General features: G+C 43.9%; 1 protein-coding gene across 1 annotated transcript; it reads right to left on the minus strand.

Moving 5' to 3' along the window:
• Window positions 1-229: 229 nt before the first annotated feature.
• On the minus strand, window positions 230-27,691 carry map6d1 (MAP6 domain containing 1). Its single transcript, XM_068041370.1, has 3 exons — window positions 26,958-27,691; window positions 4,676-4,901; window positions 230-626 (listed from the first exon to the last, which is right to left on the minus strand). Exons 1-3 carry the CDS (start codon window positions 27,587-27,589, stop codon window positions 543-545), a joined length of 942 nt encoding a protein of 313 aa, XP_067897471.1. The 5' UTR covers window positions 27,590-27,691; the 3' UTR covers window positions 230-542.
• Window positions 27,692-27,906: the final 215 nt, after the last annotated feature.

The following is a 27,906-nucleotide window of genomic DNA, read 5'->3' on the forward strand; positions in this document are numbered from 1 at the left end:
TATTTCCTTGCGGGTGTGACCCATGCATTAGTACGGCCATCTCCTCCTCACCTGGAGGGGATGACTCTGTTGTGAATCTGAGGTGAATTCCTGATTTGAATGCTCTTAGGGCAGAGGAAATCTCCCTCCATTGAAAGGGGCACTACTGGTTTGAATAGAGGAGAAGCTCCTTGCAGTAGGCACAGCAACAGCAGCAGAAAAACTCACACAGACATTAGTTTTCTCTCAGCTTTTATTGGCCGACATATTGCTTGTTGTCCAAGTCTCTGGTATAATTAGCCAATCTATCCTTACCCAACATGCAGATGAGACATACATACATTAAATGGAGGTTTGCTCAAGTCCCATTCGATTTAGCATCTGTACAATGCCAATATTTATCAGACAAACATCCAGGTGAGGGTCACTACAAACGCCAGCATTCCTCTTCTCCAAGGCTTGTTTTGCATAGTTTGTTGTGGTGGATTTAAAGCAGCTGCCTTTAGTCTGGGATAACTTCAGCATCGGGATCAGGTCCTTTGAAGGGGAGGCTGTGACAGGGTTTATATGTTCAGCACACGTGAGCGGGTCTGGAACACTGCTGAGGAATTCGATGATGGAGATAACTTTGTCTTTACCACTGGTTCCTTTGCACAAATCAGAAAGAGTTAAAGTAAGAGAGGGAAGTAGTCTCTTGCAGCAGTTCCACAATGTATTTCACACTCTTGGGGTATCCCATAGCACATCACAGCCAATAAATTACTTTGGAAGCGCAGACACAGTTGTTTTGGCAGGAAACACCAATTTGTACTCAGCAAGACCCACAAAACAGCAGTGAGCGAAATTACCAAGGTAATCTGTTTTGGTGAGGTTAGTAGCAGGATAAATATTTGCTAAGACATGGGGAGACCTCTCCCTTCTTGAAAAAGTCCCATGGGATCTTTTACATCCACCTGAACAAGCAGATGTCATTTCAGTTTAACTCATCCATAGCTCAAGAGGTGAGGCCCGGGTTACTTAAACTCACAGACCTTGTTAACATGCCATTGATTCACTTCCTGATGGAGTGACACACGGAGGGAGCGACACACGTGGACAGGGTGACACAGACAGGAGGAGGAGACACACGTGGGGGCAACACACGTGGAGGGGCTGCATACGTGGAGGAGATGACATGCAAAGTGGACGACACACGTGAATGGGACGACATAAGTGAAGGGGCAACACATGGAGGAGGCAACACATGGAGGAGATGACACAGGAGAGGGCAGCACACATGGAGGGGACGACACACATAGCGGGGTAGCACACATGGAGGGGTGGCACATGCAGGGGGGGTGACACGAGTAGATTTTGCAATGGGTGAAATGGGTGATGGCTATTCAGCAGCCTGTTTTACATCTCTCCTGGCTATTTCCAATGATTTCTATTTCCTGGAACCTACTGCTACTGCGTTTCACACGGAGACCTTGGGAAGCAGTGGTAAGTGGGGTGGACAGAAGACCAGAACTCTGGGACCTAAGGTCTGGCCCCCAACAGCTACTTGCATGTGGCAGACAGGGAAAGAATAGCCAGTGGCAGTCCTGGTGGGCCAATGGGGGCAGTGGTTAGGCCTCATCACCCAACTATTCTCTCGTTCTCCAACTGCAAACCCACTCATGTGAGGAGTGGCCATTTAGATGAGATACCTCAAAAAGAGTTGGAGGTGAGATAAGCCCTGAAATGAGTATCAGTCAAGCCTTGTGCTCAGGTATTCTGCATGCTCACTGTTGTGCTGGTAGCTGCCTGCCTGCTGTTACAGTGAGTGATGACTTTTAATAGAACCTTAAAATAATTTCTATTGATCAGAGAGCTGAATGTACAATTTTAGCATTTCACCCTTTGAAAAGATTAAGTGTCAGCAAGGGTATTCCAGATCCTGCTGCCAGGACAGCTCATTAGTGCATCGAGAAATGCTGAGAGATGCAGAACCTGCTGTCTGAGTTCGGTTGTGTGAGTGCTTTTTGCCGAGAGTCAGGCTTTGTACTCTGACAGGCCTCACTGACAGTTGCTATGGGTGAACTTGACTTGTGATGCTGATCTTACCCCAGGAATACCTTTCCTTTGAAGGAGTAAATCTGATTACTTGTTGGATTTTCACATTAATTTCCCATTAAACTCGCCACAGAAAGTTACATTCTGGTAATTAACAGCATAAGTACCTGTTTAACCAGGTGATAATTGTTAATACAATGCCAATCAACATCTCTGGCCCAGAAACTGAACAGTTTTAACTGAGGCGTCTCATTTCTTCAGGTGGTAAATTGTTCATAGGGATTGTAAAAAGCTCCAATTTTAAAATTTAAAATGCTTTTCTTATTTTTCCTTTGTCTTTTTTTTCTCTCTCTATCTTTTGTTCCCTCTCTTTTTTCTCTCTCAGCCTCTCATTCCCTCTCCTTGTTCCTCTATTTGTACCTGATTTGACTCTAATTCACTCTCCTTCTCTGTCCTTTCTGTTTCTTTCGCAATCCTTAATTAAATCTCATTGGTTAAGGAGATAGACTGTTGATCCTGCTGTTCCCAGGCACCCCATTGCCCTTCATCACAGCATTATCAGCTCACACTTCCAACAAATTACAGTGCAAAACATTTTTGAGCTGAAGTGTGCATAAAAAGGTAAAAACGTGGTGAGGTGTCCCACTCCAGCAAGATCCAGCCTGTATCGCAACATTGCACCACAGCAGGTTTATCTCATAGGGTGATGACATTATCTGGAACTACTCTCCCTTCAGACACTACTTCTGTAAATCTCCTGAAGCTCAGGGTGTTGGAATGACAATGCTGCACTTAATAGTGCAGCACAGATTAAGGCAATTGGTCCATTTGTGTACAGTTTGCAACAATGAGTTTGTGGCTTGGCAATAAATTACTGCAGGTCTGGTAGCTCACTGGATAAAGGTATTGCACAAGCAATAACCTTGCCTGCCTCAGTCCCTGTCTCAGCTCACCTGCTGCTGAAAGCCTCATCCAGGCCCTTCTTACCTCTCGCCTTGACTATTCCAATGCTCTTTTGACTGTAAAGGCCGGCTACCTGACCCGAACCCGACGACATGTGTCGGGTTCAGGGTCGGGTCGGGTTGCACTTACGGGCCTGGCCTTCGGGCTCGGGTCAGGTCGGGCCAGGTCGGACACGCTCTATCACCCCCTCTGATAAGTGGCTCCAGTGTTAATGTACTTTTTGGACCTGAAAGGTGGTTTTGTTACAGTTATTTTAAGCTTGTGCAGATAAACAACAAAGTGAAAAACGGAAGGTAGGTTAACTGATGGTCAGGTCGGGCAAGGGAAAATGAAAGGACGTGGGCTGGGTCGGGCTCAGGGTCCAATGTGGTTCTGTCAGGCTCGAGTTGGGTCTCATTTGCAGACCCGAGCCGGCCTTTATTTGACCGGCCGCTCATCTACCACCCTCAGTAAACTGGAACTCATTCAAAACCTTCTACTTGTATCTAACTCATCCCATTTACCCATCACCCCTGTGTTTGCTGACATATGTTGGCTCCCAATCCAGCAATGACTTGATTTTACAATTCTTATTCTTGTTTTCAAATCCTTCCATGGTCTTGCCCCTCCCTAGCTTTGTAACCTTCTCCATCCTTGCCACCATCCATTTATCTGCAGTCCTCCAATTCTGGCCTCTTGCACATCCTCGATTTTAATCCCTTCACCAATGGTGGCCGTGCCTTCAGTTGCCAAGGCCATAAGCTCTGGAATTCCCTCCTTAAACGTCTTCACCTCTCTACCTCTCTTTCCTCCTTTAAAATGCTCCTTAAAACCTACCTCTTTGGCTTTTGGCCATTTGACCTAATATCTCTTTAGCTTGGTGTTAATTTCTTTTTCTGATTATGCTCCTGTGAAGCACCTTGGGACTTTCTACTCTGTTAAAGGCGCTATATAAATGCAACATTATTGTCCCACTCGTTGCAAATCCAATAGTTCTGTTCAGTTGAACTATGCTATGGTCCTGTTCAACCACACGAGATAGAGATGAGAAACCCATGTTTAGCTTGTTGACTGGACTATACACAAGTCCGGTATTGCCATTAGGTCTATTGGTTAGGTTTTAGACAGGCTCAGCATTCACATTACAGTGGTTTGTAGCAGAAAGTTCATGGATATAGAAAGGTCATGGATACCAAGTGATTAAAGACACAGAAAGGCCACACATAACTGTACCAAAGTTAAACATTACTGTCAGTCCAGCCAAGAGCTTCCCTAATCCAAATCAACCAGTAACATTGCACCTTTGACAATGCAGCACTCCCTCAGTAATGGACTAAAGCATGAGCCTACTTCATAAACTAGAAGCTCAAATGCTCAATATGGAAGAATTGAATTACAGAACTCAAGGGGTTAATTTTAACTTTTGTCACTGGGCAGTAAACGAGTGATAGCAAATGAGTTGCCTACGTTACACCTCATTCGATTCCAATGGAAAAGAAATTCGGGCAAGATGTAAAATGTGCTGCCAATTCAATTATCACCCATTTTCCACCCCGTGCTCAAAGTTATAATTAACCTCACTGAGTTATTAAACAAAACTAGAATCCACTCACAAAGAATGATGCAAAATTGAACTTAAAACAACCAGATATCTACAGTGTATTTGCTAACAAAGGAAATCAAGGGACACGGATATTAGAAAAGATTAAGATGTACTTACCGAGCTCTCGGTCTTTGTAATGTTGTCTGTCTCTGCTACTGAAGCTATTTGGTTCTGAGACTTGCTGGATGCAACCTGCAGTGGCTCTATACGTCGGAAGGCATCCTCTGTGAAGGCAGCCCTGTAACTGCTCTCAAGGACTATCTTATCCCCTGGGGGAGTGTACACTTGCCTTATCCTCACAGGTTTGGCCACTTTAACTCCAGTCCAGGGCTGGAATTCCTGTCTGGAACAAACAGTGGGGTTTTAGAACAGGTGTTTGTTACAAAAAGAGTTTCTGCGAGTTGTGTGTTACTGCCAGGAACACTTCACTCCAACGTCCAACATGACAGGGAGGAGGGTGGGGGTTGGGGGGGGGTAAAAGAGGAGGTGGCATTGCACTGTTGATCAAGGAGTCAATTACTGCAGTAAGGAGAGATGATATCTTAGAAGGTTCCACAAATGAGGCCATATGGGTAGAATTTATAAAGAAAAAGGGGGCAATCACTTGGCTGGGATTGTACTAGAGGCCTCCAAATAGTCAGGGAGAGGTAGAGGAGCAGATATGTAGGCAAATCTCTGAGAGGTGAAAATAATAGGGTAATAATAGTAGGGGATTTCAACATCCCCAATGTCAACTGGGGATATCACTAGTCTTAGTGCAAAAGGCTTAAAGGGGGCGGAATTCTTAAAATGCATACAGGAGAGCTTTTTGAGCCAGTATGTAGAAAGTCCTACAAGAGATGGGGCAGTACTGGACCTAATCCTAGGGAATGAAGTTGGACAAGTGGTAGAAGTATCGGTGGGGGAGCATTTTGGGGATAGTGACCATAACTCTGTAAGATTTAAGGTAGTTATGGAAAAGGACAAAGATGGACTGGAAATAAAGGTACTGAATTGGGGGAAGGCCGATTTCAATATGATAAAACAGGATCTGGCCAAAGTGGATTGGGAGCAGCTACTTGTAGGAAAGTCTACATCAGACCAGTGGGAGTCAAAGAGGAAATAGTGAGAGTTCAGAGCCAACATGTACCCGTTAAGGTGAAGGGTAGGATCAACAAGTCCAGGGAAGCCCGGATGTCAAGGGATATAGAGGATTGGATCAGGAAAAAAAAGGAGGCTTATGGCAGATTCAGAGTGCTGAAAACAGCAGAGGCAGTAGAGGAGTATAGAAAGAGTAGTGGGGTACTTAAAAAAGTAATTAGGAGAGTGAAGAGGGGACATGAAAAAACACTGGCGGGCAAGATAAAGGAAAATCCCAAGGCATTTTATAAGTATATTAAGGGCAAGAGGATAACCGGGGAAAGAGTAGGGCCCATTAGGGACCAAAGTGGCAATCTGTGTGTGGAGCCGGAGGACATAGATGAGGTTTTAAATGATTACTTTTCATCTGTGTTCACTATGGAGAAGGACAATGTAGGTGTAGAGATCAGGGAGGGGGATTGTGATATACTTGAACATATTAGCATTGAAAGGGAGGAAGTATTAGCTGTTTTAGCGGGCTTAAAAGTGGATAAATCCTCAGGCCCAGATGAGATGTATCCCAGGCTGCTAAGTGAGGCAATGGAGGAGATAGCAGGGGCTCTGACACAAATTTTCAAATCCTCTCTGGCCACAGGAGAGGTAACAGAGGACTGGTGGACAGTGAATATGGTACCATTATTCAAGAAGGGTAATTACAGGCCAGTGAGTATAACATCAGTGGTAGGGAAATTATTGGAAAAAAATTCTGAGGGACAGGATTAATCAACACTTGAAGAGGCAGGGATTAATCAGGGATAGTCAGCATAGCTTTGTCAGGGGGAGATCATGTCTAACTAACTTAGTTGAATTTTTTTGGCGGTGACTCGATGTGTAGATGAGGGTAAAGCAGTTGATGTAGTCTACATGGACTTCAGTAAGGCTTTTGATAAAGCCCCGCATGGCAGATTGGTTAAGAAGGTAAGAGCCCATGGGATTCAGGGCAATTTGACAAATTGGATCCAAAATTGGCTTAGTGGCAGGAGGCAGAGGGTGATGGTCGAGGGTTGTTTTTGCGATTGGAAGCCTGTGACCAGTGGTGTACCACAGGGATTGGTGCTGGGACTCTTGCTGTTTATAGCGTACATTAATGATTTAGACGTGAATATAGGAGGTATGATCAGTAAGTTTGCAGATGACACTAAAATTGGTGGTGTCGTAAATAGTGAGGAAGAAAGCCTTAGAGTACAGGACGATATAGATGGGCTGGTAAGATGGGCGGAGCAGTGGCAAATGGAATTTAATCCTGAGAAGTGTGAGGTGATGCATTTTGGGAGGAATAACAAGGCAAAGGAATATACAATGGATGGTAGGACCCGAGGAAGTACAGAGGGTTAGAGGGACCTTGGTGTACTTGCCCATAGATCACTGAAGGTAGCAGCACAGGTAGATAAGGTGGTCAGGAAGGCATATGGGATACTTGCCTTTATTAGCCGAGGCATAGAATATAAGAGTAGGGAGGTTATGATGGAGCTGTATAAAATGCTAGTTAGGCCAAAGCTGGAGTACTGTGTACAGTTCTGGGCATCACACTGTAGGAAGGATGTGATTGCACTGGAGAGAGTGTATAGGAGATTCACCAGGATTTTGCCTTGGCTGGAGCATTTCAGCTATGACGCGAGACTGGAAAGACTAGGGTTATTTTCCTTAGAGCAGAGAAGGCTGAGGGGGGACTTGATTGAGGTATACAAAATTATGAGGGGCATTGATAGGTTAGATAGGAAGAAACTTTTTCCCTTAGCGGAGTGATCAATAACCAGGGGGCATAGATTTAAGGTAAGGGTAAGGGAAAAAATATTTCACCCAGAGGTTGGTTGGAATCTGGAACGCACTGTTTGAAGAGGTGGTAGAGGCAGGAACACTCACAACATTTAAGAAGTATTTAGATAAGCACTTGAAACGCCAGAGCATACAAGGCTATGGGCCAAATGCTGGAAAATGGGATTGGAATAGTTAGGTGCTTGATGGCCAGCACAGACACGATGGGCTGAAGGGCCTGTTTCTGTGCTGTATATCTCTATGACTCTAAAACAATAATACTGATCAGCTGTTGTGAGGTTTAGGTTTTAAAAGCCTGAAGGGAAAATGTACCATGCCTTGGGTTTAGAAAATTGACCGAAATCTCTGTTGACCATCCTATGTAACAGGATGTTAACTTCATTAATGAAATTGAGTCATATTCTCAGGTCACTGCATTACAATGGCCAGTAAGTTCAAATAAACGCCAATAAATTCGTCATGCTCACACGCAAAATGAAAAATGCATCAATGTCTGCCAATATTGCAAGCAAAGCTGGCCGGAGCAGAATCCCAGTGGTAAGAGGGTAAAAATCTTCTTCAGACACAGAAGATACTTTATCATAGTGGATGATTTGCTGGTATATGACAAGAGACTGGTGATTTCAGAGTCACTCAGAGTAGATATCTTGAAGAAAATACACTAGAGTCATATGGGCATAACTAAATGTACAGCAAGGGCTCAGGTGTCTGTGTGGTGGCCAGGAATATAGAAACATGTAGAAGAAATGATTTCTAATTGCCAGGTATGTGCAGTGCACAGATAGGATCAGAGGGAACCCGTTATGTCGACCCAATTCCCAACCAGACCATGGGAAGGTCTGGCGATAGGTCTATTCATATTTAATAGAATATCCTACCTGATTGTCATCGACTACTTTTCGAGGTGGATCGAGGTTAAACGTTTGTATGCAACGACAACTGAAGCAGTCATACGAGTGTTACAAGAAATCTTTGCAACACATGGTATACCTGACTGGATGGTGTCTGATAATGGACAATTTGCAAACAACTACTTCATGCACCTTGCGGAAAACTCTGGATTTGTACATCTAACAAGTTTCCCTAGATAGCCACAATCTAATGGAGAAGCTGAGCGAGGAGTCAGAACTGTTAAAGAACTGTTAGAGAAAAAACAAGATTTCAAATGACACTTCTGAACCACAGAACTACTCCACTGCTATGCATATTAGCACCATCAGAACTGTTAATGGGAAGAAAACTTAGAACACAACTTCTAATCCTACCCAAAAGGTTACTTCCAGGGCTACAAGTCCAGGATTATCAGAGAGTTCTACAAAGAGAAAATTCATACAGAAAACAACAAGCCTATAATTATAATAGGAAATACCATACCAGGAACCTACCAAAGTGGACAGATGGACAGAAGGTATGGGTATGAGACCAAAGCAAAGAAGAAGTAATCATCCAGAGAGATGAGAATAAACAGAGATCTTATTTAGTACAAACTTCAGGAAGTACTATAATAAGAAACAGGAGGAATCTTATGCCTATTCATCAAAGACAGCACTCATGCAAGGATTTGGACAAATCAGATGTTGAACCTGAAATTCAGAAAGCACCGGATACTACAAACCTCAATGAAGGCCGTCCAAGTCAAGAAACAAGAGTTCAAAGAAAGACTACTGATCTTCTGCATCTGACAACAACAAGATCAGGAAGACTTGTGCAGCCTCCTCCGGACAGATTGAACCTATGCTGTCAGAGACTTGGGGTGGGCAGATGGGTAGTATGTAAAAATAAATATAAGTGAATGTATGTAAATATATACATTTTGACAAAGACTTGGGGGGAGATGTAGTATAAGGGTCTGAAAGGGTTAATGTTGAGCAAGTTTAAAGAATACATCCTACCATGATGATGTAAGAGATCACATATGAGAGAGACTTGAAGAGAGATGCAGTGTGGCTTCAGAGGAGTCACACGGACTGGTGTGAAGCTGCACATAGTTATAATGTAATAAAGGTGAACGTTCTAATTCTCCAGACTAAGGAATCTCTCCAAGCTAGACTAATGAAGCATATTAAGGTGGCAGCATACCAAACAAACATGCAACAAAACCCACAAGCGACTGGCATAAACAAAGTATCAATCCTGCTTTCAGCCTCTCCTGATTGAATCTGGAGATCCCTTTAATGGACACACAAAATGACTGCCTCAGAGCTTCGACTGCCCAGGTTTGGTGGGTGGGAGCAGGAACTGCCAGTATCTGATGGGCACGACAAAATTGTCATATGATTCCAATAAGCACATATTCATGAGGTTGCCACTTGCATCCAGTGGAAGATCTGGCCACAAGAAAAATCAGTTGGGCGGGATCTTGCTAGTATGTCAGTGGTTCCACTGCACATGTTATTTTGGTAATGCCTTGATTTTTCAATAGCACCTCCCAAACTTGCAACCTCTAGCACTTGGAAGATCATGAGCAATAGGCACATAGGCAAACCACCACCTCCAAGCACCCCTCCAAGTCACACACCATCCTGACTTGGAACAATATCGCTGTTCCTTCATAATAGCTGGGTCAAAATCCTGGCACTTCCTTAACTGCACTACATAGACTGCAGTAGTTCAAGAAGGCAGCTCACTATCATCTTCTCAAGAGATGGGCAATAAATGTTGGCCTTGCCAATGATGCCCACATCTCATCAATGAATAAAAAAAGCAGAGAGTAAGGAAACAAAATGGCTCCCATAAATGGCCCTAAAGTTTTCCTATTGCAACATCCAACTGGCCCATCAATAATTCTAGGGTTTTTGTCTCTGCTACTCTATCTGGGAGTCCATTCCATGCATTGAGTCATCTTTGTGCAAAGCAGAACTTCCATAATTTAGCTTTTAAGTATACTTTTTGCCAGTTCAAACCTGTGGCCCCTTGATTAATCCTTATGATTTAACTAGAAGTAGTCATATGGATTCACCTTCTCTGAGGCCGATAAAGATATAGAGGAGCTAAGATTATTTCTTAATGGTAATTCAACTTTCCTCTATTAGACAGACTAAGTAGCAATTATCGAGTTCCTGTGGGCTCAGGACAATGACAGGGCACTGTCATGTTTAAGAAGCTACTTGCGCTTATCCAGTCTCATAGGCCTGATGGTATTCTAATGATGTGCACTCCCATCAGGATGCTGGCTTCCTATCAATTGTTCTGTGCTCTTTATGAGGATTTTTGTAGAATCTTCGAATGTTGGTGTTCTGTAGCCATCCATGTGGCCTGTAAGGCCTGCACTGGTGTTTTTCTAAGTTCCAACTCTCCTGTAGACTAGGTATGAGTGTAGAGTACAGAGTTTCTCACTCCACATGTGATGCACGTGGTTTCTGACCAGTACCTGCTTGATAGGATAATGCTGATATGAATTTAGCCCAAGCGTCATTTTACTTTCTCATGACTTTCTGAAAAGAGGTGTAGAACATATAATTTAACACAGAATTAAACTACTCCAAAGAGAGCTCATTACATCCATTTGTCCCTCCCCCATGTACAAACATCTCCCCCATCCCTAATTCCTGCAACCAGCCTCGAATGAATATACAAATATTTGACTGCACTATAAACAAGCTACACCCCATAAATTAAATGCTGATTGCATTAGCCAGTTTCAAAAACTTTAACCTTGTTGTTTCATGTAACAGCACTATCTTTTTGCTTTGAACTCAATATTGTACGATTTTGTTGGCTTGAAAATGATGATTCCTGATCCATGGGACTATACGTTATCCACAGGCTGTACTTCTTGTGCAAGACTCAGAAATTGCACAAATTCACAGAGAAATTTAGGAATGTTGCCTAATATTAAGATAAAACACCAAACGTCATCGAACGATTTGAGCTCTCTTTGTCACTGGAGAAATGGCCATCTTGATCCTTAGCTTTAAATTTATACAGAACACAAAAAACTTACATATACAAATGTAGCCCATGAAAAATGTGCAGCTCTGCTAGTCATTATTAGATAGAATTCATTAGATAGGGTGTAATGAGGAGCTGCCACCATGTAATGAGTTCTTTTTATGTTGCCTAATGCAACATAAATGGGATGTATGGAGTCCAGGTTGTTGACGATCTCAAACAGGGTTATTAAACAGCTTTTACATAGCACAGAGCTGACTATTTACAGAACTTGCCTCTAGGTGTTACAGTTGCAGAGTAATTCAGACTTGTAGTCACATGACTGCATCCTGGTACTTGGCTCATAAGCATTCTAAGATCTTAAAGCAACATCACTCTTAAAGGCAATCATACAACATAGGGTAGATACAAAGAAGATGCTTCGAATTGTGTGGGAGACCAAGACTAGAGGCCTTGAATAAAAATCATTAATAAATCCAATAGGGAATTCAAGAGAAACCTCTTTATGCAAAGAGTAATTAGAACATGGGAGTAGTTGAGGTGAATATCATAGATGCATTTGAGGGGAAGCTGGATACACACAAGAGGCAGAGAAGAATAGAAGGATATGTTGATAGTGTTGGATGAAGAGGGAGGGGAGGAGGCTCATGTGGAGCATAAATATTGGTTGACCAGTTGGGCTGAATGGCCTGTTTCTGTACTGTGTATTTTATGTACTATTTACTAACAAGTAACAGAGTGATCAGAAGTTCCGAAGAAGGGTCACTGACCCGAAACGTTAACTCTGCTTCTCTTTCCACAGATGCTGCCAGACCTGCTGAGGATTCCAGCATTTCTTGTTTTTATTTCAGATTTCCAGCATCCGCAGTATTTTGCTTTTATAACAGAGTGATCATATTGTCTGACTTATCAAGTAGAATGTCACAGGAGATAGACTGTGCGTTTTATCAACCTGGCGTACTTTGTTGCCCCCTTGTGCTGAAGGCTTCTGTTGGGAAGGCCCAGGCCAAGATTGTAACTGATGGTCCAATGGTGCAAGATAACATTTAAGGTACCGGATGTGGACATGTACATCATGCTGTTTCTGGGGACACTCGTGTGCTTCATTTGTCTCCAATATTTGAGTAGGTGACAAATCAGGAAATTATGGAAGCATTTCTTCATGATTGTCTGCCACACTGATCGGCAAGAATCAGCTTGATTCAGTCGGTTGGCCTTTGAGGCAGAAGTTATGGGCTCAAGACACAGCCCAGGACATAAGTGTGTACATGTCAGTGCCAACAACAACAGCTTGTATATATGTTGAGCCTTTATTGTTGTAAAATGTCCCAAAGTGCTTCACAGGAGTGATTATCAGACAAAAGTTGACACAAAGCCACACAAACTTGATCACAGATGTAGGTTTTAAGCAGCATCTTAAAGGAGGAGAGAGAGGTAGAGAGGTGGAGAGATTTAGGGAGTGAATTCTAGAGCTTAGGGCCTTGACAGCTGAAGACATGGCTGCCAATGGAGGGATCAAGGAAATCAGGGATGCACTAGAGGCTAGAATTGGAGGACCACAGAAAGGAGGGTTGTAGGATGGGAGAAGATTACTGATATAGGGAGGGGCAAGGCCATGGAGTGATTTGAACACAATGATGAAAATTTTAAAATTGAGCCATTGCTGGTTTGGGAGTCAATGTAGGTCAACGAGCACTGGCTGAATGGGACTCGCTGCGAGTTAGGTTACAGGCAGCAGAGTTTTAGATGAGCTCAAGTTTACAGAGTGTGGGAGATAGGAAGGGGGTAGAGGGTGAAGTGTCCTATTGAGGGAGTCCTTCACTATTGGAACTGAATACCTTAATGAGGTCCCATGACAAAACTCACAGTTTCACTGAACCACACTGCTGGTGCATAAATAATTCACTGCCTTATCTGCTGTGGGTGAACTGCTAAACTGGATTATTGTTCCCAAAGTTTATTCAAAACTAGTAGGGGGCGGGTGCAGAGGTTGGAAGAAAAGAAGAAGAATTTAAATTTATATAGCGTTGTATCATATCATCAGAAAGTCCCAAAGCACTTTCCAGCCAATGAGTTAATTTTGAATTGCAGTCACTATCGTTATGTTGGTGTATGCAGCAGCCAATTTATACACAGCAAGGTCCCACAAATAGCGACTGTGATGAATGACCAGTTTATCTTTTTTCTGATGGTGTTGGTTGAGGGATGAATATTATCCAGGAGCTCTTCTGCGAATAGTATTGTGGGATCTCTCCATCTGCTTGAATAGGTGGATGGATCTTTGGTTTTATAACTTATCCAAAAAATTGTGGCTGGAATTCTCAGCTTCTGGTCCCAACAGCCCATGATTTTCATGTCCAGTGAAATGAACGTGTGGATAATCTCGGGTTGGGGAGAGCACTAGTGGAAAGTCCCGGCCGTGGTCTAGAACTTGCTGGAGCTGGGCATCCTGCAGTGAGTGCCAGAGTTGGATTTTCTTCCCCACCCTTCAGCTCCAATTATAGTTGTGCCACAAATTCGAAGTACAAGCTGATAATGGTGTGACGAGGTAAATGGGTCATCTGGCACCTTGATGAACTATAACTGCAGAGGGGGTTTTATGTCAGGATCATACTGTGCTCACTTTAGCACACTGCAGTTTTGCAGATGTAGCCAGATTATAGCAAGGCCCATACTGGTAAAGGCCAGCAATAATCTGGTTCCCGTAAAATGATGAGCCTTTGGGCAACTATAAATTCTCAGAGTTTACAATCGCTGTTTCATTCTGAGCCCCTATACTTTACACCAGTCTATAAGTCACCTGCTGCAGTTGCAGGCACGCTACTCAATGATGCAAACACAAAGCACAAGCTTTTTATGCTGTCGCGATTCCCAAATTCAGGGAAGACATGGTGTTTTATTAGGGCAGCTCACTCTTTACTGATAAACGATCAACAACCTTGATTATACACCAGTTCCTGCTATTGTTTCCCCAAGACTCGCACTATCTCTGTGCTTCTTATACCCATACCAAAGTATCACAGAGAGGTTTACCCAAGGGCCAGCAAAGATTTTATTTAGATGAGAGAGTCCCAACTATGGGTTCAATACTGCAAAATATCACAGTTAAACCATTTGTTTTTTCATTCCGTTTGGAAGACTTGAGTGTGATAAATGGGATGTTTCAATCAAATTTTGCCTCACTATATTTCTCTCTCATTTTGACTCTGTCTCTGTGTCACACTATCTCTCTGTCAATCTAAAGCCCTGATTCTACTATTGGGAAGATATGGTAAATCAAGGAGTAGAGACAAGGCAAGAGAGAAAGGTATTAATAGGGAAAATGATAAACAGACTGTGACAGGAAGGGACAAAACATACAAATTTAAGAGTCTATCAACAGATAAGGCCAGAGGTTACAAAAATAATAAAAGGACACAACTAAAGGCTCTGTATCTGAATGCACGTAGCATTCAAAACAAAACAGATGAACTGAGAGTGCAAATAGAAATAAATAAGTACGATCTGATAGCCATTACAGAGTTGTGGCTGCAGGACAACATAGATTGAAACCTGAATATTGAAGGGTACATGGCATTTAGGAAGAACAGGAAACTAGGAAACGGTGGAGGGGTATCTCTGTTAATTAATGATGGTATTAGCACAATAGAGAGGGATGACTAAAGTTCAGGAGACCAGGATGTAGAAGCAGTTTGGATGGAGATGAGAAATCATAAAGGCAAGAAGTCACTTGTGGGAGTGGTTGACAGGCCATCTAACGTTAACCACACTGTAGGACGGGGTATAAAGAAAGAAATAATGGCAACTTGTCAGAAAGGTACAGCGATAATTATGGGGGATTTTAACCTAGATATAGACTGGAAAAATCAGATGGACAGAGACTGCCTAGATGAGGAGTGCATAGAATGTTTTCGGGATAATGACTTAGATGAAGTGACCGGAGGGATGGTTGCTAAATTTGCTGATGACGCAAGATAGGTAGAAGAGTTGTGAAGAGGGAATAAGGGGGCTACTAAGAGATATAGACAGGTTAAGTGAGTAGGCAAAGACCTGGCAAATGGAGTATAATGTGGGAAAGTGGGAAATTGTAAACTTTGGCAGGAAGAATAAAAAGGAAGCATATTGTCTAAATGGTGAGATATTGCAGAGCTCTGAGATGCAGAGGGATCTGGGTGTCTTAGAGCATGAATCTCAAATAGTTGGTACGCAGGAACAGCATGTAATTAGGAAAGCTATTAGAATGTTATCATTTATCGCAAGGGGAATTGAATACAAAAATAGGGAGGTTATGCTTCAGCTATACAGGGCGTTGGTGAGACCACATCTGGAGTACCGGGTACAGTAGAGTAAGAGCTGAACTCAAGAGGTGAGCTGAGAGTGACTGCCCTTGACATCAAGGCAGCATTTGATCGAGTATGGCTTCAAGGAGCCCGAGCAAAACTGAGGTCAATGGGAATCGGGGGAAAAGCCTCCGCTGGATGGATTCATACCTAGCGTAAAGGAAGATGGCTGTGGTTGTTGGAGGTCACACAAGTGCCAGGCAATGACCATCTCCAACAAGAGAGAATCTAACCATCTCCCCTTGACATTCAATGGCATTACCATCGCTGAATCACCCACTATCAACATCCTAGGGGATACCATTGACCAGAAACTGAACTGGAATAGCCATATAAATACCGTGGCTACAAGGGCAGGTCAGAGGCTAGGAATCCTGCAGCGAGTAACTCACCTCCTGACTCCCCAAAGCCTGTCCACCATATACAAGGCACAAGTCAGGAGTGTGATGGAATACTTTCTACTTGCCTGGATGGGTGCAGCTCCAACAACACTCAAGAAGCTCGACACCATCCAGGACAAAGCAGCCTGCTTGATTGGCACCCCATCTACAAACATTCACTCCCTCCACCACCGATGCACAGTGACAGCAGTGTGTACCATCTACAAGATGCACTGCAGCAACGCACCAAGGCTCCTCAGACAACACCCTCCAAACCCGTGACCTCTACCAACTAGAAGGACAAGGGCAGCAAATGCATGGGAACAGCACCACCTGCAAGTTCCCGTTCAAGTCACACACCATCCTGACTTGGAACAATATCGCCTTTCCTTCACTGTCGCTGGGTCAAAATCCTGGAACAAACAGGACTGTGGCTGTACCTACCCCACATGGACTGCAGTGGTTCAAGAAGGCAGCTCACCACCACCTTCTCAAGGGCAATTAGGGATGGGCAATAAATGCTGGCCTGGCCAGCGACGTCCACATCCCATGAATGAATAAAAAAAAAGTATTGCTCTCCATATTTAAGGAAGGATGTAAATGCATTGGAGGCAGTACAGATAAGGTTTACTAGACTAATACCTGGAATGGGTGGGCTGTCTTACGAGGAAAGATTGGACAGGCTAGGCTTGTATCCGCTGGAATTTAGAAGCGTAAAAGGCAACTTGATTGAAACATATAAGATCCTGAGGGGTCTGGACAGGGTGGATGTGGAAAGGATGTTTCCCCTTGTTGAAGAATCTGGAACTGTTTAAAAATAAGGAGTTGCCCATTTAAGACAGAGATGAGGAGAAATTTTTTCTCTCAGAAGGTCGTGAGTCTTTGGAATTCTCTTCCTCAAAAGGCAGTGGAAGCAGAGTCTTTGAATATTTTTTAAGGCAGTGGTAGATAGATTCTTGATAAGTAAGGGGGTGGAAGGTTATCGGGGTCGGTGGAAATGTGGAGTAATCAGTTCATCAGTTCAGCCATGAACTTATTGAATGGTGGAGCAGGCTCGAAGGGCTGAGTGGCCTACTCCTGCTCCTAATTCGTATGTTCGTATGTACTGTAACCCACCTGGCGGGAAAGGGGCGAGTTTGAAGCGGTTGCCTGCTTTATAACCTGCCTAACCTTACACTCCATTGAGCTCAAGGGATGTTCAGCCCATTGGGTTAAAATTGAGGCTGGTGTATCTGCCTTTGGGCCTCATTCTGTCTCTACTCCTTTGTCTCCCTTGTTCTCTCTTTACAGGAGAACCTGGTGCATGTTGCATGATGAATCAGGTTTCTGCCTCCGGAATTTGGAACTGTCAGCAATGCAATGAGCCGCAGCCAATCAGTGCTGAGCTCCATGCAGTGTACAGCTGCATTTTTAATACTATAGTGTAAATAATGCATCAAGCAACTAGGAAACCAACTTGCAACAGTGCCTTCCAATTTATCTCTCTGTATCTGGAGGGGCTAAGGCAGTGAGTCAAATTACCCGGCAACAATCACAACACACAGCTTCAAACACGAGTTACAGTTACTCTTCAATGGACCAAACTCCCCCTGTACAAACAGGGAAAGTGATAAGAGAGAGAGATGGGGGAGACAAAAAAGGGGAGAAACAAAGTGAAAGAAGGAGACAGTGACACAGAGTAAAGGAGTGAAGAGAGAAAAACAAGACAGCAACAGTGAGAGAGAAATAGTGCGATACAGAAACAAGAACAAGAGAGTGAAAGAGGATCAAAGAGAGAAATAAATAGAGCAAGAAATAAAAAGAAACAAGAACTGGTCGCCTGTCCCTTTCAGTGCTCCTTTGTTATTCGCCAAGTGCTAGAATTATCCTAATTGTATTTCTCTGAAGCCTCCCTAATACATCAATGTCCTTTAGAAGGTCAGGCATCCAAAGCAATGCACAATGTTCCAAAAACTGCCTCAACAGTAATGAACAGAACTGATAACTAGTTCCCTATTTATATCCCAGTACATGATCAGCATCATTAGTTACATTGGGTGGATATTTTTAATGAGAGGCCAATTATCACACCTACATTACTTGCCATCATTTCACCGCTTCTGTTTTCCTTCTTCTTTCGACATGTGTCACCAAACTAAAAACCACTGGCCGTCCCTCAGCCAACCAACTTCATTTATCCAGATGCTTTGAGTGCTGTTGGTCTTTATTACCACAGTTAGCTAGCCACATCTTAGTGTCAACAACAAATTTGTATAAAATGGTATATGATAATGCCTGCATAAATAATAGTCAGTTACACTCCCAAGTAATCACTCTAAATGATCTAATATTATTTACAGCATCACTCCCAAGTATTAATTATTCTCTAAAGTATTCACTTCCAATTGCCCATTACTATTTATACAACCACTCATGCATATCCATTGTGAGCTTAAACCTCCATTCTCTCCACACACCAATGTATTATAGCTAGTGTATACTATCTATAGGATGTACTGCAATAACTTGCCAAGGCTTCATTTGATAACCACCCAGCTCTTCCTCTCCACTGCCTCGCTCAACTCCTCCACTGCCAGTATGTTGTCAGACTGCTTATCCAACAGCCAGTCTTGGATTAACTGCAATTTCCCCCAGTTAAACATTGGAAAGATTGAAGCTATTGTCTTTGGTTCCCCACCACAAACTCACCAATGATTTCATTTCCTGTCCCGACCAATGTTTCATGCTGCCCCAGATTGTTTGCAGCCTTGGTGTCCTAGTCCTAGAACATCTGACCCATATCACAAAAATGCCACTTACTTTCACCTCCATAACAGCACGTGCCTGTCCCCCTACCCTCAGCCCAGCTGCTGCTGAAACGATAATCCTTGCCTTTGTTGTCTTCAGACTTGACTGTTTCAATTCTCCTCTGGTCGACCCTCCATCCTCTACATTGTAAACTTCAGCTCATCCAAAAACCCTGCTGCCTTTTCCTGCACTAACTACCACTCACCCAACACCCCTGTGCTCACTGAGCTACATTGGCTTCCAGTCTGCCATGCCTCCAATATATAATTCTTATCCTCATGTTCAAATCCCTTTATAAACTTGATCCTCCTTAACTCTAACGTCCCCCAATCCCACATACTCCCTAGAACTCTCTATTCCTCTGATTCTGGCCTCTGGTGCATCCCTGTTCCATTGGCATCAACACTAGTGTGTTTTCAACCACATCAGCCCCACATTTGGGAATTTCCTACCTAAAACCCTGCTTTAAGACACTCTGTTAAACCAACTTCTTTGAACAAGCTTTTGGTTCCTGTGCCGATATCTCCTTCTTTGGCATGGCATCCATTTTCTTTTCATTATGCCCCTGTGGTGCACCTTGGGACATTTGTCTATGTTAAAGGCACTATATAAATGACAGTTGCAGTTGTTATAAAAATAGAAACATTACATAAACATAATAAGTTATTCTGCTAAAAAGAGTAGATGCCTGTCCCTTTAAAGCTATAATGTCCAATTGTTTGGTAAACACTGTGTTATTTCATTCAAAGGTCAATAAAAAACATACCCAGATTGCAGTGCTCATATGCTTTGCTTCTATAGAGTTCCTCTGTCAATTTCAAATTACTGCCATTTGGTTCTTCATAGCTTTTTCCTCAACAGTGTTTGCACATTTGGCAAATTGAAATTTACTCAGGATTATAGCTAGAAGAACAGGGAAGTTAGAAGAAACAGAGTGTATTCTAACATGGAAAGCATTGCCACATGTGAAGACTGAGGAAGAGAAAAAACAGCATTTCATAGAAACACAGAAAACAGGAGCAGGAGTAGGCCATTCGGCCCTTCGGGCCTGCTCCACCATTCAAAAAAGATCATGGCTGATCGTCTAATTTAGCACACTGTTCCCACTTTTTCCCCATATCCCTTGATCCCTTTGGCATTAAGAAATATATCTATCTCCTTCTTGAATATATTTAATGATTTGGCCTCCGCTGCCTTCTGCGGTAGAGAATTCCACAGGTTCACCACCCTCTGCATGAAGAAATTTCTCCTCATTTCGGTTCTAAATGGCATACCCCATATCCTGAGACTGTGACCCCTGGTTCTGGACGGAACATCCTCTCTGCATCTGGCCTGTCTAGTCCTGTTAGAATTTTACAGGTTTCTATGTGATCCCTTCTCATTCTTCTAAACTCTAGTGGATATAGGCCTAGTCGACCCAATCTCTCCTCATACGTCAATCAAATTCAAAGGAAATTCGATATGTATTTGGAAGAATATCAAAAAGTATTGTGAAAAGACAGAGAAACTGGGTTAAAGATCCAGTTCAAAAGGGCAACACCTGAAGGAGATGGGAGAGAGTACCTCCTGATGGAGATGGGACAGAGTAACTCCTAATGGAGATGGGACAGAGTAACACCTGATGGAGATGCGACAGAGTAACTCCTGATAGAGATGGGACAGAGTAACACCTGATGGAGATGGAAAGGAGTAACTCCTGATGTTGTTTGAACAGAATAACCCTTGATGGAGATGGGACAGGGTAACATCGGATGGAGATGGGACACATTAATCCTAATGGAGATGGGACAGAGTAAGCAGAAATTGTAAGCAGAGTGTTACAGATACAAGTTTGGTGAGTGGGGATTTTTAAGTGTCAATATCTTTCTTTAAAAAGGTCTGCAGTTAGCATTTAACTGGGATTTTCTTTCTAAATAAAATAAGTTAAGCAAGTAAAATAAGTTTCTTCCCACCTTAGACAGGGATTAACAAACTCTACTGCAGAGTAGCTAACTAGTTAAGTAGCTAACCAGTCCAATCTGGTTGCTGCAGTTTCAGCTTCAGATATAGTATAAATACAGAGGTCTGGGTGCAGCATGCAGATTGTAAGCAGTGTGGAGATACGAGTTTGGTGAGTGGGGAGTTCGGTGAGGTGGGTGCTCCTTTTTTCTACTTTTTTTTAACCCTCCAGCATTTGGTTCTTACTTTGGTGCAGTGGAAGGAGCTGGTTGGTGAGTAACTGGTAAGCTATTCTACTTATAATAAATAGTCTGTAAAGTTAAGCTATGACAGCTCGGCTGAGTGGAATGTACAGCCTGTGGCATGTGGGAGGTGATGGACGCACCATGTGTCCTAGACTCCCTGGTGCCAGGGTCAAGGATGTCACGGATGGCAACAGGACATTCTTCTGGGGGAGGGTGAACAGCCAGAGGTCGTGGTCCAATGACATGGGTAGGAAGGGGGATGAAGTCCTGAAAGCAGATTTTAGGGAGCTAGGAAGGAGATTAAAAAGCAGGACCTCAAACACAGTAATTTCAGGATTACTCCCAGTCCCACGTGCGAATGAGCAAAGGAATAGGAGACTTGAGCAACTGAACATGTGGCTGGAGAACTGTTATAAGTGGGAGGGCATCAGATTTCTTAGGCATTGGGACTGGTTCTGGGGCAGGTGGGACCTGGACAAGATGGACAGGTTGCAGCTTAGCAGGACTGGGACTAATATCCATGCAGTGAGATTTGCTAGTGCTGTTGGGGAGGGTTTAAACTAAATTGTCAGGGGGATGGGGACCTGAGAGGGAGCTCAGATTGGACAGAAGCAAAACTGGTAACTTGTCAGGGGTGTGGGAACCAGCAGGAAATATCAGAGAGGAATACCAAGGTGCACAGAATACTGAGAGAGATAGATAGCACCAGAGTAACGAATAGTAAGTTATTAGGTTGGGTCAGAGAAAGTAATAAAGTCTAAATCAGGGTTAGTGTGCATGTATGTGAATGCACGGAGTATGGTTAATAAGACTGGTGAGGTACAGGCACAGATTGCCATGTGGAAATATGATGTTGTGGCTATAACAGAGACCTGGCTCAAAGAAGGGCAGGACTGGGTGTTAAATATTCCTGGATACAAGGTGTTCAGGAAAGGTAGGAAAGGGAAAAAGGGGGGAGGGGTGGCGGTATTGATTAAGAGAAAAAGGATGTCCCAGAGGGGTCGAGGACAGAACCAATTTGGTTAGAGCTAAGGAACGAAAAAGGTGCAGCTACATTGCTCGGTGTTGTCTATAGGCCACCAACTAGTGGGAAGGACGAGGAGGAACAAATTGACAAGGAAATTACAGAGAGGTATAAAAATTATAGGGTAGCTATAATGGGGGACTTTAATTATCCAAACATAGACTGGAATAGTAGTAGTGTAAAGGGCAGTGAGGAGCAAGAGTTTCAAGAGTGTGTTCAAGAAAATTTTCGACAGCAGTATGTTTCCAGTCCAATGAGAAAGGAGGCACTACTAGACCCGGTTCTTGGGAATGAGGTGGGCTAAGTGGATCAAGTATCAGCAGGAGAGCATTTAGGGGATAGTGATCACTGTATCATAGGGTTTAGGCTGACTATGGAAAAGGACCAAGAGCAATCCAGGGTAAGAATAATTAACTGGGGGAAAGCCAACTTCAATGGGGTAAGAATAGAGGTAGGGCGAATAAATTGGAGTCAAAGGTTGGCAGGAAAAACAGTAGCTGAACAATGGGCTACCTTCAAAGAAGAGATAGTTTGGGCACAGTCAAGGTATGTTCTCTCGAAGGGGAAAGGTAGGGCAAACAAATCCAGAGCTCCCTGGATGACAAAAGAGGTAGAGATTAAGATAAAGAAGAAAAGTGTGCTTATGACAGATGCCAGGTACAAAATACTACTTTTAAAAATTAATTCATGGGATGTGGACGTCGCTGGCCAGGCCAGCATTTATTGCCCATCCCTAATTGCCCTTAAGAAGGTGGCGGTGAGCTGCCTTCTTGACCCGCTGCAGTCCATGTGAGGTAGGTACACCCACAGTGTTGTTAGTAAGCGAATTCCAGGACTTTGACCCCGCGACAGTGAAGGAACGGTGATATAGTTCCAAGTCAAGATGGTGTGTAGCTTGGACGGGAACTTGCAGGCGGTGGTGTTCCAATGCATCTGTTGAGCTTGTCCTTCTAGTTGGTAGAGGTCGCGGGTTTGAAAGGTGCTGTCTAAGGAGCCTTGGTGCTTTGCTGCAGTGCATCTTGTAGATGATACACACTGCTGCCACTGTGTGTCAGTGGTGGAGGGAGTGAATGTTTGTGAATGGTGTGCCAATCAAGTGGGTTGCTTTGCCCTGGATGGTGACGAGCTTCTTGAGTGTTGTTGGAGCTGCACCCATATAGGCAAGTGGAGAGTATTCCATCACACTCCGGACTTGTGCCTTGTAGATGTTGGACAGGCTTTGATGAGTTACCCGTCGCAGGATTCCTAGCCTCAGACCTGCTCTTGTAGCCAGTGTATTTATATGGCTACTCCAGTTCATTTCTGGTCAATGGCAACCCCCAGGATGTTGATTGTGGGGTACTCAGTGATCGTAATACCATTGATGTCAACGGGAGATGGTTAGATTCTCTCTTGTTGGAGATGGTCATTACCTGGCACTTGTTTGGCCCGAATGTTACTTATCATTTATCAGCCCAAGCCTGGATATTGTCTAGGTCTTGCTGCATTTCTACACGGACTGCTTCAGTATCTGAGGACTCGCGAATGGTGCAGAACATTGAGCAATCATCAGTGAACATCCCCACTTTTGACCTTATGTTTGTAGGATGGTCGTTTATGATGCAGCTGAAGATGGTTGGACCTCGGACACTACCCTAAGGACCTCCTGCAGAGATGTCCTGGAGCTGAGATGATTGACCTCCAACAACCACAACCATCTTCCTTTGCGCTAGGTATGACTCCAACCAGTGGAGAGTTTTTCCTCCTGATCCCCATTGACTCCAGTTTTGCTAGGGCTCCTTGATGCCATACTCAGTCAAATGCTGCCTTCATGTCAAGGGCAGTCACTCTCACCTCACCTCTGGAGTTCAGCTCTTTTGTCCATGTTTTGACCAAGGCTATAATAAGGTCAGGAGCTGAGTGGCCTTGGTGGAACCCAAACTGAGCGTCACCGAACAGGTTATTACTAAGCAAGAGCTGTTTTGTAGACTGATGGGCGGTAATTGGCCGGGTTGGATTTGTCCTGTTTTTGTGGATAGGACATACCTGGGCAATTTTCCACATTGCCGAGTAGATGCCAGTGTTGTAGCTGTACTGGAACAGCTTGGCTAGGGGCACGGCAAGTTCTGGAGCACAGGTCTTCAGTACTATTGCAGGAATGTTGTCAGGGTCTATAGCTTTTGCAGTATCCAGTGCCTTCAGTCATTTCTTGTAATCACGTGGAGTGAATCGAATTGGCTGAAGACTGGCATCTGTGATCCTGGGACTTTGAGAGGAGGCCAAGATGATCAATCACTCGGCACTTTTGGCTGAAGATGATTGCAAATGCTTCTGCCTTATCTTTCGCACTGATCTGCTGAGCTCCCCCATCATTGAGGATGGGGATATTTATGGAGCCACCTCCTCCAGTTAGTTGTTTAATTGTCCACCACCATTCACGACTGGGTGTGGCAGGACTGCAGAGCTTAGATCTGATCTGATGGTTGTGGGATTGAGAACCACGCTGAATATCGAAAGCTCAGAGGGCAGGTGTAAAAACAAATAAGAGAAGCAAAGAGAGAGCATTAAAGAGACTGGCAGCTAACATTAAAGGGAATCCCAAAGTTTTCTATAGACCTATAAATAGTAAAAAGGTGGTAAAAGGAGGAGTGGGGCTGATTCATGACGAGAAAGGGGATCAACACATGGAGGCAGAGGGCATAACTGACGTATTAAATGAATACTTCACAACTGTCTTTATCAAGGAAGAAGATGCAACCCAGGCAATGGTAAAAGAGGAACTAATTCAGACACTAGAAGGGTTTAAAATTGTCAAAGAGGATGTATTGAATAGGCTGGCTGTACTTAAAGTGGGGAAGATGAGATGCACCCAAGGATACTGAGAGGAGAGAGGGTGGAATTCACGGAGGCATTGGCCATAATTTTTCAGTCTTTCTTAGACTCGGAGGTGGTGCCTGAGGACTGGTGAATTGCAAATGTTACACGTTGTTCAAAAAAGGATGTTAGGATAAGCCCAGCAACTGGAGGCCAGTCAGTTTAACCTTGGTGGTTGCGAAACTTCTAGAAAGAATAATTCAGGACAAAATTAATAGGTACATGGACAAATGCGGGCTAATTAAAGAAAGGCAGCACAGATTTAAGGAAAAATCATGTTTGACTAACTTGCTGGAGCTTTTGAGGAGGTAACACAGAGAGTTGATGAGGGCAATGCTGCTGATGTAGTGTACATGGATTTTCAAAAGGCATTTGATACAGTGCCACACAACAGACTTGTGAGCAAGGTTATAGTTCATGGAATAAAAGGGACGGTAGCAACAAGGATATGGAACTGGCTGAGTGACAGGAAACAAAGAGTAGTGGTCAATGGATGCTTCCTGGGCTGGAGTAAGGTTTGTAGTGGAGTTCCCCAGGGATCAGTGTTGGGACCCTTGCTTTTCCTGATATATATAAATGACCTGGATCTTGGTGTACAGGGCACAATTAGAAAGTTTGCGGATGATACGAAACTTGGAAGCATTGTGAACTGTGAGGAGGATAGTGTAGAACTTCAAAAGAACGTAGACAAGTTGGTGAAATGGGCAGACAGGTGGCAGATGAAGTTCAATGCAGAGAAAGTGAAATGATTCAGTTTGGTCGGAAGAATATGGAGGGACAATATAAAAATAAAGGGCACAATTCTAAAGGGGATGCAGGAGCAGAAGGACCTGGGTGTATATGTGCATAAGTCATGGAAGGTGCCTGGACAGGTTGAGAAAGTGGTTAATAAATCATACAGTATCCTGGGCTTTATTAATAGAGGCATAGAGTACAAGAGCAAGGAAGTTATGTTGAACTTGTATAAGACACTAGTTCGGCCTCAGCTGGAGAACTGAGCCCTGTTCTGGGGCCGCACTTTCGGAAAGACGTGAGGGCATTGGCGAGAGTACAGAAACAATTCATGAGAACGGTTCCAGGGATGAGGAATTTCAGTTATGAAGATAGATTGGCGAAGTTAGGACTGTTTTTTCCTTGGCGAAGAGAAGGCTGAGAGGTGATTTGATAGAGGTATTCAAAATCGTGAGGGGTCTGGACAAAGAACATAGAGAGAAACTGTTCCCACTCGTGAAAGGATCGAGAACGAGAGGGCACAGATTTAAAGTATTTGTTAACAGAAGCAAAAGTGACATGAGGAAAAACTTTTTCACACAGTGAGTGGTTAAGGTCTGGAATGCACTGCCTTAGAGTGTGGTGGAGACAGGTTCAATTGAAGCATCCAAAAGGGAATTAGACAGTTATATGAAAAGGAAAAATGTGCAGGGTTACAGGGAGAAGGCAGGGGAATGGAACTGAGGGAATTGCTCTTTCAGAGAGCACGATGGGCCGAATGGACTCTTTCTGCACTGTAACAATTCTGTGGTTCTATGTTGGAAATGAGATGGAGGTGGAACTGGGCAACACCTGATTTAGGTGGTACACTGTACACTGAGGAACTGCTGAGAGCTATTGATACAGCACAAGGCAAGTGTGAAAAGAGAATTTCAGTTATTATTAGGCCTGGTGAGTTACCAGTAATGATCCCAGTCCAGCTCATCCTCACTTTATATACCTTTTTGCCCCAGGAAAACAAAATGCAAATTCCCCTTGTAAGGATGTATGATAAAGAAAACAATTGAAACATAAGGTATAATTTGAACAAAGTGAAGCATAATCCAAGTCATAGACATCACACAATCAAATCATTGTGTTATGATTGATGCTTAGCAGAAACCTCATTAAGTTTCATAGCAGTCGCAGCACTAAGCTATGAATCAAGCGCACGTACAAAAACAAGCCCCAAAGGGTAGGGAGATCGCGTTGTCTCATTAAAGTAGGGTATCTACAGGGTCAAAACAAATTGTTCGGACTGAAAGAGAAATCCGGTGCACAGCTCGAGGCACTGACCTGTAAGAGGTGGTTTTCACTGCGGGCCTGATCTGCTCCTCTCTGATGTGCCTGTGGATGGGTTCCCTGGGGTTTTGCTGCTTCTCTTCTGTCTGCTTGTCTGCAGCTGGCCCGGGATGGAAAGTGTGTGCGCTGGAGCTGTTGGGGATGGAGCGCTGCTCCTGCCCTCCCTTTACCCAGGGATAATTCTCCTTTTTAGGGATGGGCCAGGCTCTGAAGTCGAGTTTGTACTGAGTGTCGCTGGAGAAAGGGACCTCGGACGGATGGTACTCCCGCCTGGGTTTACAGCTCGCCTCCTTGCGGACTTTCCAGGATTTGAAGTCGTGCTTGGACACTGACTCCTGGATTGAACCTTCTGCTCCTCTGTGCTCGGGGACCAAGGGCGGGTTGCTCTTTAGGGATGAGTCTGGAGGAACCTGCTGGGTTACCGATCTCACCTCCTGCTCTATGACCTCGGAGTAATTCTGGACAGTCAATGGCACCGAGAGATCCGATTTGTCCAGCTGGCTCCAGAAGCGAGAGAGGCAACAGACCCTACTGATGCATGGCCAAGCCATGACCCAGACAGACAGCCAGCAGAACCCAGCACAATGAGAAATACAATTGCAAATCTGGAGTCTTCTCCGGACCATCCGCCCTTCACTGGTCAGCTTCACCCTATAAGAGCTTCATTTGCGGGTTCCTCCATGGCCGCGTCCAAATCCGCAATATTAGCGGAGAGATTAGAGAGCCGGCGCATGTCTGCTCCCTCCCTCCCTCCCTGCCGGTCTCCTGCACTGTCACTGAGATGCTGCATTGGAAATTCAGCTCACGTGTGCCCAGCCCCCAGAGTACTCAGACCCCAAGCCCTGACCAGCAGCAAGCCAGCAGGACTGAAGATCAATGTTAAACCCACATCAACATCCATCTCCAACCTATTTACACCGAATCGTCTTTATTTTTTAACTGG

Source organism: Heterodontus francisci, chromosome 11 (assembly GCF_036365525.1).
Source record: "Heterodontus francisci isolate sHetFra1 chromosome 11, sHetFra1.hap1, whole genome shotgun sequence".
In the NCBI taxonomy this organism is placed as follows: domain Eukaryota; kingdom Metazoa; phylum Chordata; class Chondrichthyes; order Heterodontiformes; family Heterodontidae; genus Heterodontus; species Heterodontus francisci.